This window comes from Strix aluco, chromosome Z, assembly GCF_031877795.1.
Source record: "Strix aluco isolate bStrAlu1 chromosome Z, bStrAlu1.hap1, whole genome shotgun sequence".
Lineage (NCBI taxonomy): Eukaryota > Metazoa > Chordata > Aves > Strigiformes > Strigidae > Strix > Strix aluco.
In genome coordinates this window covers 63,623,805-63,640,815 of record NC_133971.1, presented here as the reverse complement: position 1 = coordinate 63,640,815, position 17,011 = coordinate 63,623,805, and the positions used below count along the sequence as shown (strand labels likewise).

General features: G+C 38.9%; 1 protein-coding gene across 1 annotated transcript in view; it reads right to left on the bottom strand.

The window, feature by feature from the left end:
- MEGF10 (multiple EGF like domains 10) overlaps nucleotides 1–17,011 on the bottom strand; it is a 108,132-nt gene that overhangs the window by 71,136 nt on the left and 19,985 nt on the right. The window contains exons 2-4 of the mRNA XM_074812945.1: nucleotides 8,679–8,812; nucleotides 5,816–5,917; nucleotides 4,293–4,393 (exon numbers count right to left, since the gene is read on the bottom strand). Of these exons, the coding sequence (XP_074669046.1) occupies nucleotides 4,293–4,393; nucleotides 5,816–5,917; nucleotides 8,679–8,794 (319 nt within the window). The 5' untranslated portion in view covers nucleotides 8,795–8,812. The remainder of the gene's footprint in view (nucleotides 1–4,292; nucleotides 4,394–5,815; nucleotides 5,918–8,678; nucleotides 8,813–17,011) is intronic.

Sequence of the window (17,011 nt, the reverse complement as noted above, 5' to 3'; positions counted from 1 at the left end):
AAAAAAAGCTTCTTTAGCTCTTAAAAGTTCTCAGAATTTTTTAAATTAAATTTGAATGCACAAACCACTTAAGACTAAAAACGAAAAAAAGCTCTTCAACTTCCTCAAAATTAATTAAAATAAGGTCTCTCAGCACTTATCGTGCAAAATAAATTTTAAATATCTTTTGCACTACATTATAAATGTGTTTTTTCAAATAAATTCTTGACTTCCTATAATAAACTCAATCTGCAAGAGAATATATCTCTATTGGCCAAAAGTTACACAAAAAAATGTGTCTAATATTTAACATCGTTTAAAACCTCCCCAAGAGGTTCCCTGGAAAGCTTCCAATGGCTGCAGATGGAGGCTGACTTCAGATGCCACTTTGTTGCTTACTAATAGTCATGTAAATGCAGTATCATTTCAACAAACTCAGAAACATTGGAAAAACGGTATCTGAGTTGCTTAACAGCCTTTTTTTAAAAACTTATGATGGCTGTAGTGGGGTAGTCTTTTTCATAAAACTCTTAACAGATACCTACTTCTAGTGTGACTGTCTTCTTTTTATCAGTGGTATTAGTCAAAAGAAGAGGATGCTAAAATTTTGCATCAGGAGTTTGGACAGTTTACACTACAACTGTAGGCTTGTTTGTATGTTTTTTATATATATATAAGATATATACATGCTGAACCAAAGACAAAACACAAAAGGAATTTTCATCAAAAAATGAAAACATAACACAAGTTTCACCTATTGAAAGTCTTCAGGAACAAGTAGGGAGGTTAGAATCACAATTCCACAGAAATCTTGTATCTTAAGATTAATTCAAATTCATCTGTTCAGACTGGACTCCAAAAGAATAAAAAAAACCCCACTTACATTTCAGCTCGTGCTTTCTCTGGCTGTTGGTCATTCTTTTCCTTTGTGAATACAATATTTACAGATTTTAGCCACATGAGGCTGGCACATTCTTGAAATTCTTTATGCAGTGACAAATAATTCTCTTTCCACTATGCGCAGTGAAGTAGCATTACCACTAGTAAGTACTACCTCCAGGGGAACAGTGACTGGTGAGTATTCGCACTGTAGATTCCTAATTATATTTTATCACTGTATGCACTGAAGTGTTGAGTCATACCAAAATCAGCTACCAGTAGAGTTTTCTAAATGAGCCTTCTAAATTAAGACATCAAATAAAGGAACAAACAACAAAACATCAACAGCACCACAAGTATTTTAGCCTTTTAGAAGCATCCTCCACTAAGTAAAAAATAATATATACTGCATGGAAGATAAAACTACTGTAATGGAAACACTGTGCATTGTGGAGCAGTCACAGCATAAAAGAAGATATTCACAACACTTCAAGTGGTTTTGATTCTCTTCTGTCTTCAAATATAAAAAAGGTGGGATGTGTATGTGTGTTTTTCAGTGTGGTCACCATTTTCTGGCAGAAAAATATTTTGGTTTGGCTTTCTACCAGTGATATTTCTGCTATGACAACACAAGAGAAGAGTCCTCCCCATACCACTACCTCTTACCATTTGATGTAAGCTGACAGCATCACACTTGCTTTCCAAGTTAAACTGGATGACTAATATTGTCACAGTGTATGGAGGCATCATCTACTCTAGTACGTACAAGTTCACTACAAAGAATGCTGGTTGAAACAATGGAAAGCATGATGTATTTGCTGCCTTCTGTTAACTACTGAGCTCCTCCTTTGCCCTGAATCCTCAGCTCCAGTTGAAGATCATGAGGACTGAAGGTCTCACAATGCCTTCCAGGGTCAACCATTACAGAATCAAATAAATGCAAAGTTAGCTCCACTGAAGGATCTTTATTTTTACATATTTGAGGTCTGAAGCATTCCAAAATTGCTTCAAAAGTCAGAGCAGATATGTCCTGAATATCAGCATTTGGCATCTTTTTATGTAGTAACAGTAAAAAATTAGTGCACCCAATGTGATCTGAATTTACTAGGTTCTGAGTATTGCTGTGTTAATATAGAATGAATTTACTACATATACTATAGCTATGTAAAAGCTGTAGTCACATAAGAGACTCATCATCACACTTCTCATGATCAAACTGTTACATATTTCAAAAAATATACTAATAAAAAATTAAATATGATCATATATGCTTAAAATAACCAAATGTACTTTGAAATTGGTTCTTATAAGTCTAATACATACACAATAAAACCAAAAAAGGTTAATAAAATTGCCAATCTGTTCTCAGATAGAACCATTTTTTTAAAAAGTTGTTTTTTCAAAGTATCATTTTGACCTTGTTTTTTCATGTGTGAAAAACACTTTAAACCAAAGATCTTACTGCTGCATTTTCAAATTCCAGGAAGTGCTGTAAAACAAAAATATGAATGAAGATAGTGTGATGTGTTATGAGATTCACAGGGTATAATTTTCCAAGGATACAAATAAATTCTGTCAGTCACTTTCAGTAGGCATCTCACAAAAAGCAGAAAGGCACAAATTGAGAAACTATTTTGCATTTGTACTGAATAAATAAATTTAATGTACATACTGATACTGATTTTCAGACTCTCGTTTATTGGTAAAGACCAAAGATTTATCCACCACACTGGCATCTCCTAAACTAGGTTGCAAAATCCAGTGGTAATGACAAATCCCTTGTTATCCGTTACTTCACAGAATGTTTTCCTGGTCAAGCTTCTCCATACCTTGATGGCTATGCTTCACCATTGTAATTACAGCCTTAAGGTAGACAATAAAGCAAGGAACGTATCTCCATTTTTCTAACTCTCAGCTGAGAAAAAAAACACCAGGTAAAGCAGAGTCCCTTAGAGAGTTCAGCTGAAAACATGCTGTTAGAGAGCCTGCCTTTTGTACATGCCTTGGTCCAGGTCTCGGTCCTAGGAGTATGCCAGCAGGCTCCCTGCACAGCCCAGATGAGTTGTGGTTTGACTCAGGGACATGATGCAGAGCTTCACATGTGAGGAGCCAAAGCAGCCGCTGTAACAGCCCACATGCCATGGCTTTTCCAGTAAGCTGGGCTTTTCACTTTTTTCTCTTGGCAAGGCTTGCTCATTGGTTGGTTACCTGTTCAGAACCTGGACGGCAAGCCCAAGGGTAGCCCCTGCAGTCAAGAGGCTCCAGCCCCTTACCAGTCTGCTCTTACAGGGCCCCACACTTCCAGGAGGAATTCAACTATACCACCTCAATCCCTCTGACTTGTTCAGTAAGGTTCTGCAGGTTTTTTAAATCTCATTAGAAGAGCTGAAGCAAAACCAAGGAATGGATATAGCTGTTTTACACTATAATGCATGCCCTTTCTGCCTCCTAAAACTAATAAAAGTATACACACAGGTCAACATCATGATGTTAGAGACAAAAGATCATCCCTGATGAGCCCAGTTTTTCAGGGAGATGAAAAGATTAAGAGATTTGGTTCCCTGACTTCTGAAAAACTTACTGCTGCAGTCTATGCTGTGCATGTGCATTTACAGGGACAAATAATTTTAAATACTATTGAATTAATTTCATTTTTAGCCCTACACATTTGCCCATCTCCAACAATATGCTATCCTTCACAGTTCCTTACCTATCACAAGTTCCCTGCTGTCAGTCCTGCCAACTCGAGCATCTAGCTACCCAACCCACTGTCTGACTTTGAACAACCCTATGTTAAACTACTAACCATACACCTCCAGAGCTCTGGATGAACACCTCCTCTATTTTCATTCTGCCTTTCTACTACGCTCTTGAATTAATACTATTTTAAGAATCAGACCTTCCTAGGTCTGTACAAGGCTGTACAAGAGGGAGAAAGAGAGCTGAGCCAAGGCCACCGTCAGGCTCTGGACACAGTTCTTCCCTCTACAGACTTAGGAAGGTGTGGAGACAGGGCATATGCCACACAAAAAGGCACTGGTGCCACCTTCAATCAGTTGTTACAGATCTCTGTATCTGTAAGAGAGGCTAAGCGTGGGGATTAATTGGGGCCCACGCTAAGGAGAAAAACCTTGTACTTCCCTCCTTGTTTTGAACCTCATTATTTATTTACTGTGTTGGAAAATGCCCTGACACTTGTGCTGTGCATTTTCCATATGATCATCAGTTAGAATCACATCAAGGCTGGTTACTTAGACATCTAAGATCCAATTATCCTGTCATTTGCATATGCATAGCACCAACTGACTTCAATGAAAGCTGCACATGCACCACTGGTGAATAACTGAGACCCCATAACTCAGCTTCCAAAAGCTGCCCATAAAAGCATTCTGATAACTGTATGGAACTTCAAAGCAAAAAGAAGCTAAACTTACGGATACACATTTCCCTGCTTTCATAAAATCCAGGGCAGCACTGGGATTTACGCCTGTACATTGTTTTTTCACCATGTCTGTAGGCAGTACGGTAACTGATCCTAAAGAAAAGAATGAATGGTTGTTACATACAATTCATGGTTCATAAACAAAACAGTATGTATTCTTACAAAAAATATATTTTTTTAAAAAACATTCAGGTATCAGTAAGAGGAGAGAAACAAAGCTCAGAGACCTTGATTTATCTGTTCTGAGTTCAAGAGTCCTAATGGTTCCCCAACAAGCCTTATGTCCATGGGTGGCCAGACAGCAGGAAAAAATGTTAAGGATTTTGGCTACTTAACTAATACGTAAACCAGAGCATCACTGCCTTTGCCATAAGCATCTCCTAACGGAGGCTAAAGACTGACAATACAAATCAGATTGCGGGATCATTACAGCCAGCAGCTTCCAAGGGAAAGACTTCTGGGGATCATCTTCCCAAGAGTCTATCAGTTTTCTAGGGGCAGAGTTGCTGTGAGAAGTTCTGGTTAAGGCAAGAGACGGGAGGGCTCAAAGGAGAGCTTGGACCTCCTGAGCAGCAGGTACTGCTGCATGCCTCTTGCCAGGACGGCGGCTGCATTTTGCCAACTGCAGCCCTGCAGGGCAGTGGTGAACAGCACACAGAGAAATCCGCACATAAACCCATCAAGAACTGCAGAAAATACAGCTTCTTCCTGACACAAGCAGGAATGATCTACCAGAAGTGGGCTCTCCCACTGCCCTCTCCTCTCTGCTCCTCGTGGTGCCCGTAAATCTCATTCCCCAGCCCTCCTGGCTGCTGACCATACACTCCACCAAGCAGTAAACACATCTCCACAACACCTGAGACAGTCTGAACTCCCAGCAAAGAACAGCTTGTATATAAATGGTGTCACAGGTAAACAAAGTGTAATCTCTCTTTGAACTCAGTATTTGCTTTTTACATACTATCCATAGTGACCTGCCTCCTCCAGCTGCTGTGCCCCAGGGAGTCTTTCCCACTGCCGATGGTTCATACACATGGGCATATTCCTCTGAGGAAAATGCTTTTTACAGCTGTCACCAGTTTTTAATCATTCACCCCTTGTTTGCTTTCTGCAAGCACAAGGAGTTTCTTTTAACAAATCCTTTTATTTTCCTTTCAAGTAGCATACACTTTCCCCAGAACACAAGATTGCAAGCAGCAAGGGGTCTCTCATGACATTTCTGAACACATACAGCTCACAGGGTCTGAGGAATTTAATTTTGCGCACTGCACGCTTTTCCCAACCTGTTCATTTTCTGTTAGCACTCCGTGGGATGACACACCCCCACCTGCTAATAAAACATATGCGACATTGCTTGGACAAGCATTTTCCAGTTGCCACAGACCATAGGAGTTAGACAGACTAGTCACTATCGCTAAAATATCCTACATATCATTCTTGATTTTGACAGACACAAAATCTTTACAGATATCTACAGTATGAGCAGTTTGACAATATTAATTAATCATACGTCACCTGTGTCGTGTGCACTTAAACCAGTTTAGGATGTCAGTACAACTGGTGTAGTAAATTTGATCAAAAGGATGAGGATATGACTCTTGCACTGTAACTGAGTAACTGGGGAGAGAGAGAGAAATCAGACAGATTATCAAGCAAGAACAGTCTGATTTCAGTAAGTCTTTTACAAAGTGATGGTATAGAAAGGAATAAATAGAACAAAACACTCATGTGCAGCAAAAACTCACAGAAAGTTCAAGTTTAAATAAAACATGAACCAGCTAACTTTATAAATAAACAGATATCAATTGAAAGGTTCTTCTTCTACCAAGCAAAGAAAAAACATACATGTGGAGAGCCATTATGTCTCTACTGTGTAATACATTTGATGACACAGTACTACTAAACATTTAAAGTAATGTAAGCCTAAATTTAAAAAAAATACAAACGAACAAAACACCATGTCTCAAATGAGCAGCAAATTGAAGCAGTATGTAGTATGTCTTTTTCTGTGGCAATAAACTTTTACTAACATCACTGGATAGCTGGAAAACTTGTTAAGAGCCAGAAAACAAGGTTTCTGCTGTTACCATACAAAACAGAAAAATCTCACTGGATCTTCTGAGTAATTTCTTTTAAAACTATAGCTGTATCCATAGCAAAACATCTGCTTTGATAGTAGAAAGGTCTGCTAGTGTATTTAGATACTAAGTGGTTGTTAGCACAGAAATACACCTAAGCAGTAATTACTGAAAAATAATATAACAATTATGCCATCAGTCTATTCAGCAATCAGAAATTATAAAATATTAAAGTCCATAGCTAATTTTTAACAGACAACCTTTTTTTTTTTTTTTCAGAAATACTATACCAAGGTCCTATTATTATTTTCTGCCAAATTATAAGCGCAGTGTCCTAGAAATAAATCTATGCTCCGAAGTGCAGAGCCTCCAGAGCTGTCAGCGGAGCCAGAAGAACAGAGCCCTGTTGCGAAAGGGGAAAATATTGAATCATCCTAGAAAACTCTTCAGCAGGCTGTTTGTGCTGGCAGTCAGTCAGTCCTTGCACAAGGGGGTTAGAAAATATGGGAATGCATGGCAAGTTCCTGCAGTAGGACTAATTCCCAGGACCAGACAAAATACTTGTACGTATGTAGTCCATCCAGCTTTCACTCACTTTCACTCACGTCCTCTTTGACTTCTTAGCACCTATTGCAGAGTAACAGCCACAATCTCCTTTTCCTACTGTCATCACCTATACTGAGGGAAAACACATCCAGACCCACTTACTCTAACTGCCCAGAACTTACTCCCTGTTTTTCCTATGTCCCTATTAAGGCAAGCAACCCTAATCCATTCAGCTGTGTGACCTAGTCCAACAAAACACTGGTGGTGTGCCAATGCTTGCCTGAGGCTCTGCGCTCTGTTCAAGGCAGGGGACACTCTACCCCTTCTCGCTGTGATTGCGGTTCCTTTGTAAAGACCATTTTATTACTGGCTGGGGCAGATTTATTTAAAGCATATAGCATGGCCAGTGATGGCAGCATGAAGAACTCGTAACTGGGGTTTTTACACTTTCATACTTACGCACCTTTGTCACCTGCTCTGAGCAACAGTGTGAATATTTCGGTACGTTTACTTGGAGTTCCTCCCCATTTCTGAGACCCAGCAGAAGAAAGAAAAGAGTTCATGCAACAAAATGGGTATATTTTCTAGATATATTTTTCCTTCTGCAGACTTTGATTAGTTTGCTTTAAAATACATTATGCAATGTAAATAGTTATATTTGAGGTTTTCCCATTTTGCTTTTGCTATGTTGTAGCTTCCCTCAAAACCACTTTTATCTGTAAAAACAGTAAACAAAGCATACACAATAAAGATCAGTGTCCAGTAACATCGTAGACACGTGCCTGAATACTGTAAGCAATTATTTAGTACGGTAACTACTTCGTACACACATTGTTGTATACGACATTGTACACAACGGTGTGGGCAGAGACTCCAAATGCTTCACATGAAGCTCAGATAAATTCTGGGGAAGGTCCTTAAGTGATTTTTTTTTTTTCATATAGAGACTTTATAAAGAAGTAAATACAAGTTTCACTTTCTTTGTAAAGATTCAGCCATAACAATCACAAATAAATGTATGGTGGCTTAGCAGCATCCCAGTGATTAAACTTAAAACACAGTTTACCTTAAATGCACGAAATACTGATGTCCTCAAGTGAACAGTTAGACTGTCTCAAGGACTAGCTGGACAATCAGAGGCACAATAATAATGAGACAATAAGGCTTAGTTTCACTACTGTGATCTTAACACAAGAAAAGTACAGCAAATGCTTGTTGCCCAACCTCTCCAGTCCATTGTGACACTCTCCTTGCAATTAATGTGAAACTGGGTGAACAGACCAACTAAATTGATTAATTTCTTTCTGTATGTTATAAATTTCTGAACATCATCAAAAAAATTAGCAAATCTTAATTCAGATTCTGTGAATGTGGAATAAGAAAGAATCAGCATAATCAAATTTGGCCACACTCCAATGTGGTTAATTATATTTCGCATATGTAAAAGCTTCTTTTCACTTCAACTGAAAAAAGCTATTTTTATTCACTTCTTGTACCCAGACGGTTGTGTAACATTCCAGGTGACACTGTAGGGTTTTTTGTATCTTAACCCCTACTGCAAATATGGCTGCATTTCAGCCTAGTGTGAAATAGTGTTTACTTATCCATGAACTTACCTTGCCCATGCAGTAATGTGAATTTTTCTTCCCCGTTCATTACTCAACTAAAAGCTTTAAATCACTTAAAATGTGCCAAGTAAACAGAATTATTACAATCAGAATTCATGTCCTGTATTTTCCAGAGGAAAATATTACCTTTCCCAATGGCTACACACATTGGGATCTTCCAGATTCAAAGACAAAGTTGTCCCCATCCAGTTGTACAGGAATATGACAGGGAAGCCAACATAGGAATTCAAATGAAGAACCATCTTTCCAAAACAAGGTGGCTGTAAGAAAAAATATTTAGAATGCATTAACTATATTATACAAATGATAAAGGAGATAAAACTATTGACCCATATATAATCAATATATATGATATAAAGCAACAGGTACTTCAAGAAACACACACTGCTTGCTGAGCAGCAGCAATATCATGCCCAGTTTGGAGTAGCTTCACGTAAGTGGTAGGGTGGTCAGCCAGTGAATAAACCACATTTTAGAGATCCCACTGTCCCATCAAATTGCATGCAGCCAGGCTCAGTCTATTTCGTGATGGTTTCTCCACACTAAATTACAAGAGCTGCAACTTAAAATAAAGGCTGGTATTTGCTCAAGACACAAGAGTAGAACGGTTCAGCTGACAGCACACATTGAGAAATCCTGCACATCGCTTACTCACAGAAGGTGTTTGTGCTATTCCATTCACTGCCAGCAGCACCCCCAACGCCTGCAGCCTACATGGACCTCTTAGAAACCACAGATGCTGCCCCATCTCAAGCAGCATCTTTCTTAAAAAATTCTTCCCCAAAATTACACACTGGCTTCACTATGTGGCCTCCCTAAGGATGCCTGAGTACCTGGACCTGTCAGCAAGAGGGGAGATGCCCAGGGTCTGCGTGGGAAAGGCTGCACCTTAACACCTGGGCACTACCTCAACCTGGGTATCTCCATAAACTGTCCTCCTGCAGGGCCCAGGCAACAGCATCACACGAAGAGATGCAAGTCAGAGGGACAAAAAGCAATATAAAGATGTCCTGCAGGACCCAGGGGTGGTGGTGTTTATTTTTTGATGCAAACATATAAATGGAATTGTACAGATGCATGAACACTCCCTATCAGTTCTTCAAGATGCTAAACACTATTGGAAGGTGCAATGTGAGGTCAGGGCTTGCAAAAAATGGCACGGTGCTTTTACTAACTAACGGATAATTCTCATGCAAACTAATAAATTAATTGGGGAAAAGATTTAAATGACTTTGCTTTATATTGTTGACACAGTTTCACGTTATCCTGCATTGCTACTGCTCTTTAAAGTTGAATTTCCAATACAGTTTGCAAAAATAACCCCTCATCTGCCAGTCATACAATTCCCAAATAGAATAAACATTCTGCTCATAAAAAAGTTATTGTAATAACATAAAAATCTAAAGGATTATCCTAACACTTTGACTAGGTCTATCTTTGTTTTCAAGCAATTATTTTTAATTTGCATACTGAAACACTTCTGATCCAACCTGTCATTAACCCACAAATGCCAGAATGAACACTAGTAATAGGCAATCTGTAATGATTTAAACTGCTATATTTCCCTTTCAGTGACCTTATATCCATATTTTCACACAATTTAACACTATGTGGCTACAGAGATCACAAAAAAAAATTACATTGAGTCTAATCTGTAGTATAATAATTTCTAATGAATGATTGTTTTGAAATAATACAAATACTTTTAACAAAGTGAATTAATCAGAAATATAAATTTCTTACTTTAAATATTACGGGACAGAATAAAGAAAACCACAGCAATAACTTTATTTTAAAAGAAAAAAGTCCACCGGGCCATAAAAAAGGTTAAATAGTCTTAGTTTACTATACCTTCTTCAGAAGTCAACATAAAAAAGCTCACAAAAAGAAACTACTGTATTTAAGATATCTGAGGATACAGAGATGATCCCATTTTGCTAAATCCCTCTTGAAAAATCAGGGCTGCTGAAAGACATTTCATGGTCTGTAACTGTTTCTCTGCATGCGTGCTGCATAGCACAGTAGTCAATGTGCCGTTGTTTAAAAAGCAGTAAAAGCATCTGTATTTTCAGCTAATAATTTCAACAAAGTGGTGACTTCTCTCACTGAAAATAGTCATTTTGATTATGCAGACTGTAAACTGTATTTCCTTTTTTTTCTTTTACTCTCAACTTCAGTAACTTTCCTTTTGGACACCTTTAACAAAATTTAAAATAAAAAAAGAATCATTTGCATGAACCCCCTAGTGTAAAACTTGATTGCACTCCAGATCTTTTGCTTAATTATTAAGTAAAATCAAAACAGAAAATCAGTACAACTGATTAGCATTGCTAAAGTGTTTATATTAGCAATAAAAAACGTAGATGATTCATTTAACTCTTGCTGTGTACAGTTTGCACTAAGATACACTGTTCAGAGACTTACTTTTCTCATTATATATTGCTTAAATTATCTCACCCAATAATACATCGGTATCTTTTCTATCTACATATACATAGCACCTGTGATTTAGGTACTGAAAATACCCATGTTGGCCAACACCTTCTCTATGCAAATTAGTGGTTACTAGATGTATGAGAGTAAATAACTCATGCTAAAACAGAAAGATCCTCTGACCTCCAACAGCATATTGTGTAATTTATGTTCCTGAGCTGCAAACAGGAATTTTGCTGCCAGGTGTCGAGGTTTCTACTGTGAGTAGCACCATTGACCTCCATGAAAAAGAACTTCAAAGAGGCAAACGGTTGTTCCCAAAATGCTCTCCAATACCCAGCAACACGTTTGCATATATACAGGGCGGGGGGGGGGGGGGGGGGGGGGGGGGAGCGGCACAGGGAGAGGCATTTTTCAAACTTTATATGGGAGTTAGCAAAATAATTTTTCCAACCATTTTGATTGTTACCCAGATGTACAATTCTTTCAGTGCAGGTGAAGTCTCTGACTTCACAACCCGACTGACCACACAACATATTTAACCTAGCCCATGGCGTTTTACTGCCATGTCTTTCCTCCACTAAAGTACATGACAGAAAACGTATGTCTCAACAGAATGCTAAAATCTTCTTGCCCCTTAGCAATTCTTATACTATTCGAAGCAAAAACTTCTGCTGGCAAAGCTGCACCTTTAATCTCATTTGGGCAGGATCTTTAAGGCAGGTCCTGTGCAATAGGGTCTGTTTAGCTCACACACTTCTGTGTTTCCCTAGAGTTTAGTGCAGGCCCATGGTTTAAAAATGTTAATAGGAAAGCAATGCAGCTGCATGAAGCAACTGTGGACTACTCCCCTAAATTTCTGTAATCCAATTAAGGAAATTTAGTTCATTATACATATGTTATATCAAAGGAAGATATTAATAGTCATCAGTAATAATCATACTAAAAAATTAATCTGATCATCCCAAGGCATATTATAATTACTAACAGGCTCATTTTAAAATGGTGTAACAGGTGTACAGGTATCCCAAAAATATACTCCCATCAATTACAGGTACTCCTAAAATACATTTTAATGTGAGCAACTACATGAACTACATTAGTCTTGCTAGTAAGCAGATGAAAAAGCCTGTATATGCACGATATAAACACAGACAGTTAACCATTACTACCCATCATCTGAGATTTGTAGGCACTTTAACACTACCAACTGTGTTGACAGTTTTGCACATATTTTGCTTTAGTTTGGGTTTTTTTCCTGTAGAGTTCAGGATCAAAACCAGCGAAAGAATAGATAACTAAAAAAGGCAAACAAATGCTTCTCCTATATGTAATGAAAATTGAGACATCTCTCCACCCACCCAGAGCAGAGCCACAAGCAGAAGGCAGGGCACACAGCTCTCCCTCAGATTTGTCATAACAAAAGGTAAATAAATATGAGTGGAACTGGGGGAGCAGGGGAAGGTAAAACATTGCAAAACATAAAAGAAGTGAAGGTAACTCAAGGCTGAAAACAAGGTTTTTTTGGTCAGCAAAATCAAGTGCTGACAGTGAATTAAGCAGCATTAGAACTGCATGAGCTACAGAGAATAGTACGATACAGTTGCTAACATGACATAATGGACCCAAGACCAGAGGAAATGCTGATGTAGCTTTTTACCACTGCAACATAAAAAATGCAACAGAAACATGCCATTTAGTTAGAAGACAAACTTCAGAATAGTAAGACCTTTTCATACTCTGTACCTTTTAAGGTTTTACAACACTCATTTCTGCCTTTCTGCAGTGTACAGCACAGGTTATGTTGAACTGTTCTCTGTGTTGTAATCCCATGGGCTGTTCTTAATTACACTTACATTGCATTAACCTGCACATAGAGCAAATGCTATTTTAAAAAAATCTTCATTCTGTCCATCGTAGTTAAACTTTCAGACTACATTGTAAACTACACAATCATTACTACAGAGTCCCTTGCTGGTGCCTCTACCTTCACACTCTCCAGACATGACAAAGCCAGCACCCCACAACAGATTTACTGACTGCTACCCACAACTGGAAATCATGTCTCCAGATGAGATAAAGGCTTTTTCTAAAGATTTTGTGGTGCAGATTTGTTTGGTCTTTCATTTCCCATGTAGTGTTTTTCATAGAATTATACTCTCCTCACTCCTGAGGTTCAACTCCTTTACCAGGACTATATTCATTTGTAAAATCATCTCTTACACTACCGATGTCAAATGAAGCAAAATTTGAACCTGACCTAGTCTTGTCAATGATGATTAGTCCCATGTTAACTTCTGTGAAAAAAACTGATTGCTTTTATTGATTAGATAATTATTGAGTGAAGCGCAGAAGGCGTTTTGTAAATCAGTTTGATGCTGTGTTACATGAAACCTCACTCATAAACCAAATATGAATTAATGTGAATAGGAGTATTATCACACAGACCCTAGACTCTCTGAAGAAATACAATCACAGAAATGTAAATTAAGTCTTTCCTCCAGTCCTCAGAATATGTCACTCTGAAGGCATCATCCCCAGTTAGGGGAGCTCAGAAGAGACCAACATGCAACCCACCTGGAAAGGCTGAAACTGCTTGACAGAAAATGTTTGGGATCTGGACAGCTAATATGACAGTTTGCTAAATGATTAAACCAATAGTGCCCTAAATTGAATCACCCTGTCATGCTCCCCACAATCAGAGATTTACAAGGGCCCTTCCTGATGCAGCTTCATCAATTCTGACTGGTTTAGCCCATGTTTCTTCACTTTTAAACCTCACTGCTCATCCAAATGTGTGCTAACGGACAGATATTGCCTTAGCCATGTACTCACTGACAACCTGACCCGGCTGGATAAATTTGCTAAATATATGACTAGCCATAAACTGTACTAATCCAATCACTGAGCACTCCCTAAAAACAGTATTAATTTCCTTATTTCATACCCTAGCATACAAAAGTAACAGCCCCTTCAGTTTTCTTCTTCCAACATTTATTCTTCTGCAAGCTTTTTCACTCCGAAGGTCCCTCTGGGCATGGCAGCCATTTACGCCAATCAAGACAAGTTTAGGCCTACAAGCCACATCCCAGACTTCCCTACTCAAACACTAGCAGGTCTTGCATGAAAAAGAGACTATCCCTAAGTCACTGAAATACAGTTATACCACAGACATAGTCTCAAATTCGAGTTAGTATCTAAGATTCAAAGTGAAACAAACTGCACATATGAAGAGTCCAAAGGCACTTAAGATGAACTAAGTGCATGAAATGGAAAAACAATTGATTTGGACTGGTACCTGAAAAATAACCAAATCAGAGGTTTCTTTATGGGGACAGACATACTGCTACTTTTTCAAGTGCCATGTTATTAAGAAAAATAAATCATTCATGATTTGCCATTTTTCTTCAGTTAATACATTAAATAATTTTTATTTTTCTCTCTTTAATTATCAGAGGTTTCTAGGAAAATGAGGTTTATGTAATCACAATGTTTGTGTATGTGTTCTGGTCTCATGCCCAATAACTTCCAAATCCACTGGCCATTTAAACTGGAGTTAACAGAGTGAAGAAGTCTTGAACTGTCAAGTTCCAGAGAATCCACCGATAACCCACGAATCTGGAGGAGACGAGGCTTTATTTGCCCATAAATCATGGAAATACCTGTTTTGAAAGCTATGGCATCATGATCATTAACTAATTTTATCATCTCACAGGCTGCATATCTGTACCATTCCTTCTAAATATAAGTGCAATAATACATGATCTGATCTTAAATAACAGAGAGCACCTGTTAAACTGCATTTTGGGGAGGCACCTTCTACTTAAACACAATAACTTTCAGGTGGAAACCTGGAGAGATTGGGAGCTGTCACACTGCACGTTGTTTTACAAGTGTCAAACACAATTGTAAGGACAGCCCCATTTCCAGAATGAAATAAGGTAACTGCGAACACTGGAGGAAACAGAAATCTTTAACTGTCAGCAAACATCTAGCCTTATACCAGCAATACCACCCAGTGCTGCAGCACAGTCCCAGACGTCTGGCCCCTCCACAGCATGGCATGCCCCAGCATCACGCTGCAGTACAGATCGAAAAGCACAGTGCTATTCTATCACCAGCACAAACTGGGTCTTCGAGGACCCCATATTTCCCTGCAAGTCACTCAGCAGTATCTTTTACAAGATTTGTTCTTACTGTAAAAGACCAGATGTGAGTTTCCTTGGGATCTTCTGGACTCTTGAAAAGCAAGACACTTTTTGGCCCATCAACTTCACTTACTGACATACAACACTCTCACCATACAGTGAGTTTCCATACTCGCTAAGCTGGCAGGTATGATTTATCCATTTATCAGCCCTCTTCTCCCTCAAATCAGTATTAAAAGGAGAGGGAAAGAAAGTTCAGCAGAAGTCAAGTTTGCATAAGGCAAGGAGGCAGGGTAAAGGCAAATGCAAGCACACCAGATCCTTTGCAGATGGACTCATTATTCTTCAGGGGCAGGCTGCCAAACATCACAAGCATGGGTCACTTCACTGTAGCTGTCATTGTCCACTAAATCAGAGCACTGTTCACATTATTTTTTTTTCCAGGCAGATAACAAGTATAGGTCTTGAACATGCAAACCTGTGATTGTTAAGGTTACCCACAGCACGTGGTACTGTATGTTCAAGTTATTCACACGGGAAGTTGACAAGATGAACTGTTAAAAAAAATCTTTTGGCTAAATGGGCTGTCCAGTTATTTTCCACCCAGATGAAAAGTTACCAAATAAAGACAGTTAAAGCTGTCTAGAATCTAAACCAAAGTATCTGACAAGCACACTCTAACAAGATGAAACCCTGATATACTTCTTTTACACAAGACACTTTAAGTGAACCATACAAAACTATGTCAGGTAAGAACACTTACCTATTTCTGGTCTGGGTATTAGTGGGCAATAGTTTATTGCTTTAACTTCTGGCTCTCACACCAAAATAAAAAAGGGAAAATTCCTCAAGATGCTTAATGTTCCTTCATCCCAAGCCAAATAATGAAAAAAGAATAAGCAGTGGACAGAGAAGCTGTATGTGAGATGAGGAAGGACAAACAAAAGGAAATTGTTTCTAAGAAGAATTTATAAAAAAACAATTTTGTAAACACAAGACCACTGAAAATTTTCACAGGGTGTGTCTGTACTGTTGATGTAGCATTGTCTCAGTCATATTTTTTGTGTAATGGCAACGTGCAGCTTATCACCAGGGGACAACTTGGGACTAAGAGTAGTTCCCCCTTCCATGCATAGGGAAGGGCATGCAGAAGCCTGGTTTTAGAAAGGCCACCCTCAACCACCATCCCTTTCTCTTAAGCATGTGTAGATCTGAGGTCACTGTTTTCCAGCTGACTGCCCATTTGCAGAAGAGCTAGAGCAGCTGTTTGTTGGCTGCACACTCCAGCCAGATCTTCAAGGTCTTTCTCCTCCCCTTTCAGCCCCTCACCACAGCTGCAGATTGCCCCTGGGCTGGCCAGCTGCCCCCAGGGAAGCCACAAGTCACATTTTGGAAGAAAACAGTGGTGGGATGCAGAGACACGTGGCAGCCAGGGGCTGGCTGGTGATGTCACCCAGCTGGGACATGCTGTACCAGCACAGGGACCAGCAGCTTTCATTCTGTACACAGATGGCACTTACCAGCCCTAGGCATCTTTCCAGGGTGGCTGTTGACAGCTAACGGTCAGTTAACAGTAATGAAAGCAAAAACACGTATTTTAAGAGAGGCTATACAGTATTGGGCTTGATACAAAAATCATATCCACACAGACTTCCTTTCCCCCGTCTTCCCCTTTTCTTAATCAAATAATGTATTCCTTACTGGACCATCACGCTGTATATTGCTTCCAGGACTGTTTTAATAGTATAGGTGAAGGCCAGAAGGCTAAGAGTAAAAATGGTTGGATGCATGTGTTTAAGGAAAGTTACTTCTCAAGTTAGATGTTAGTGCAATGTATGAAAACTGTTTATTACAGGATAACATGATAAGAAATCTGTA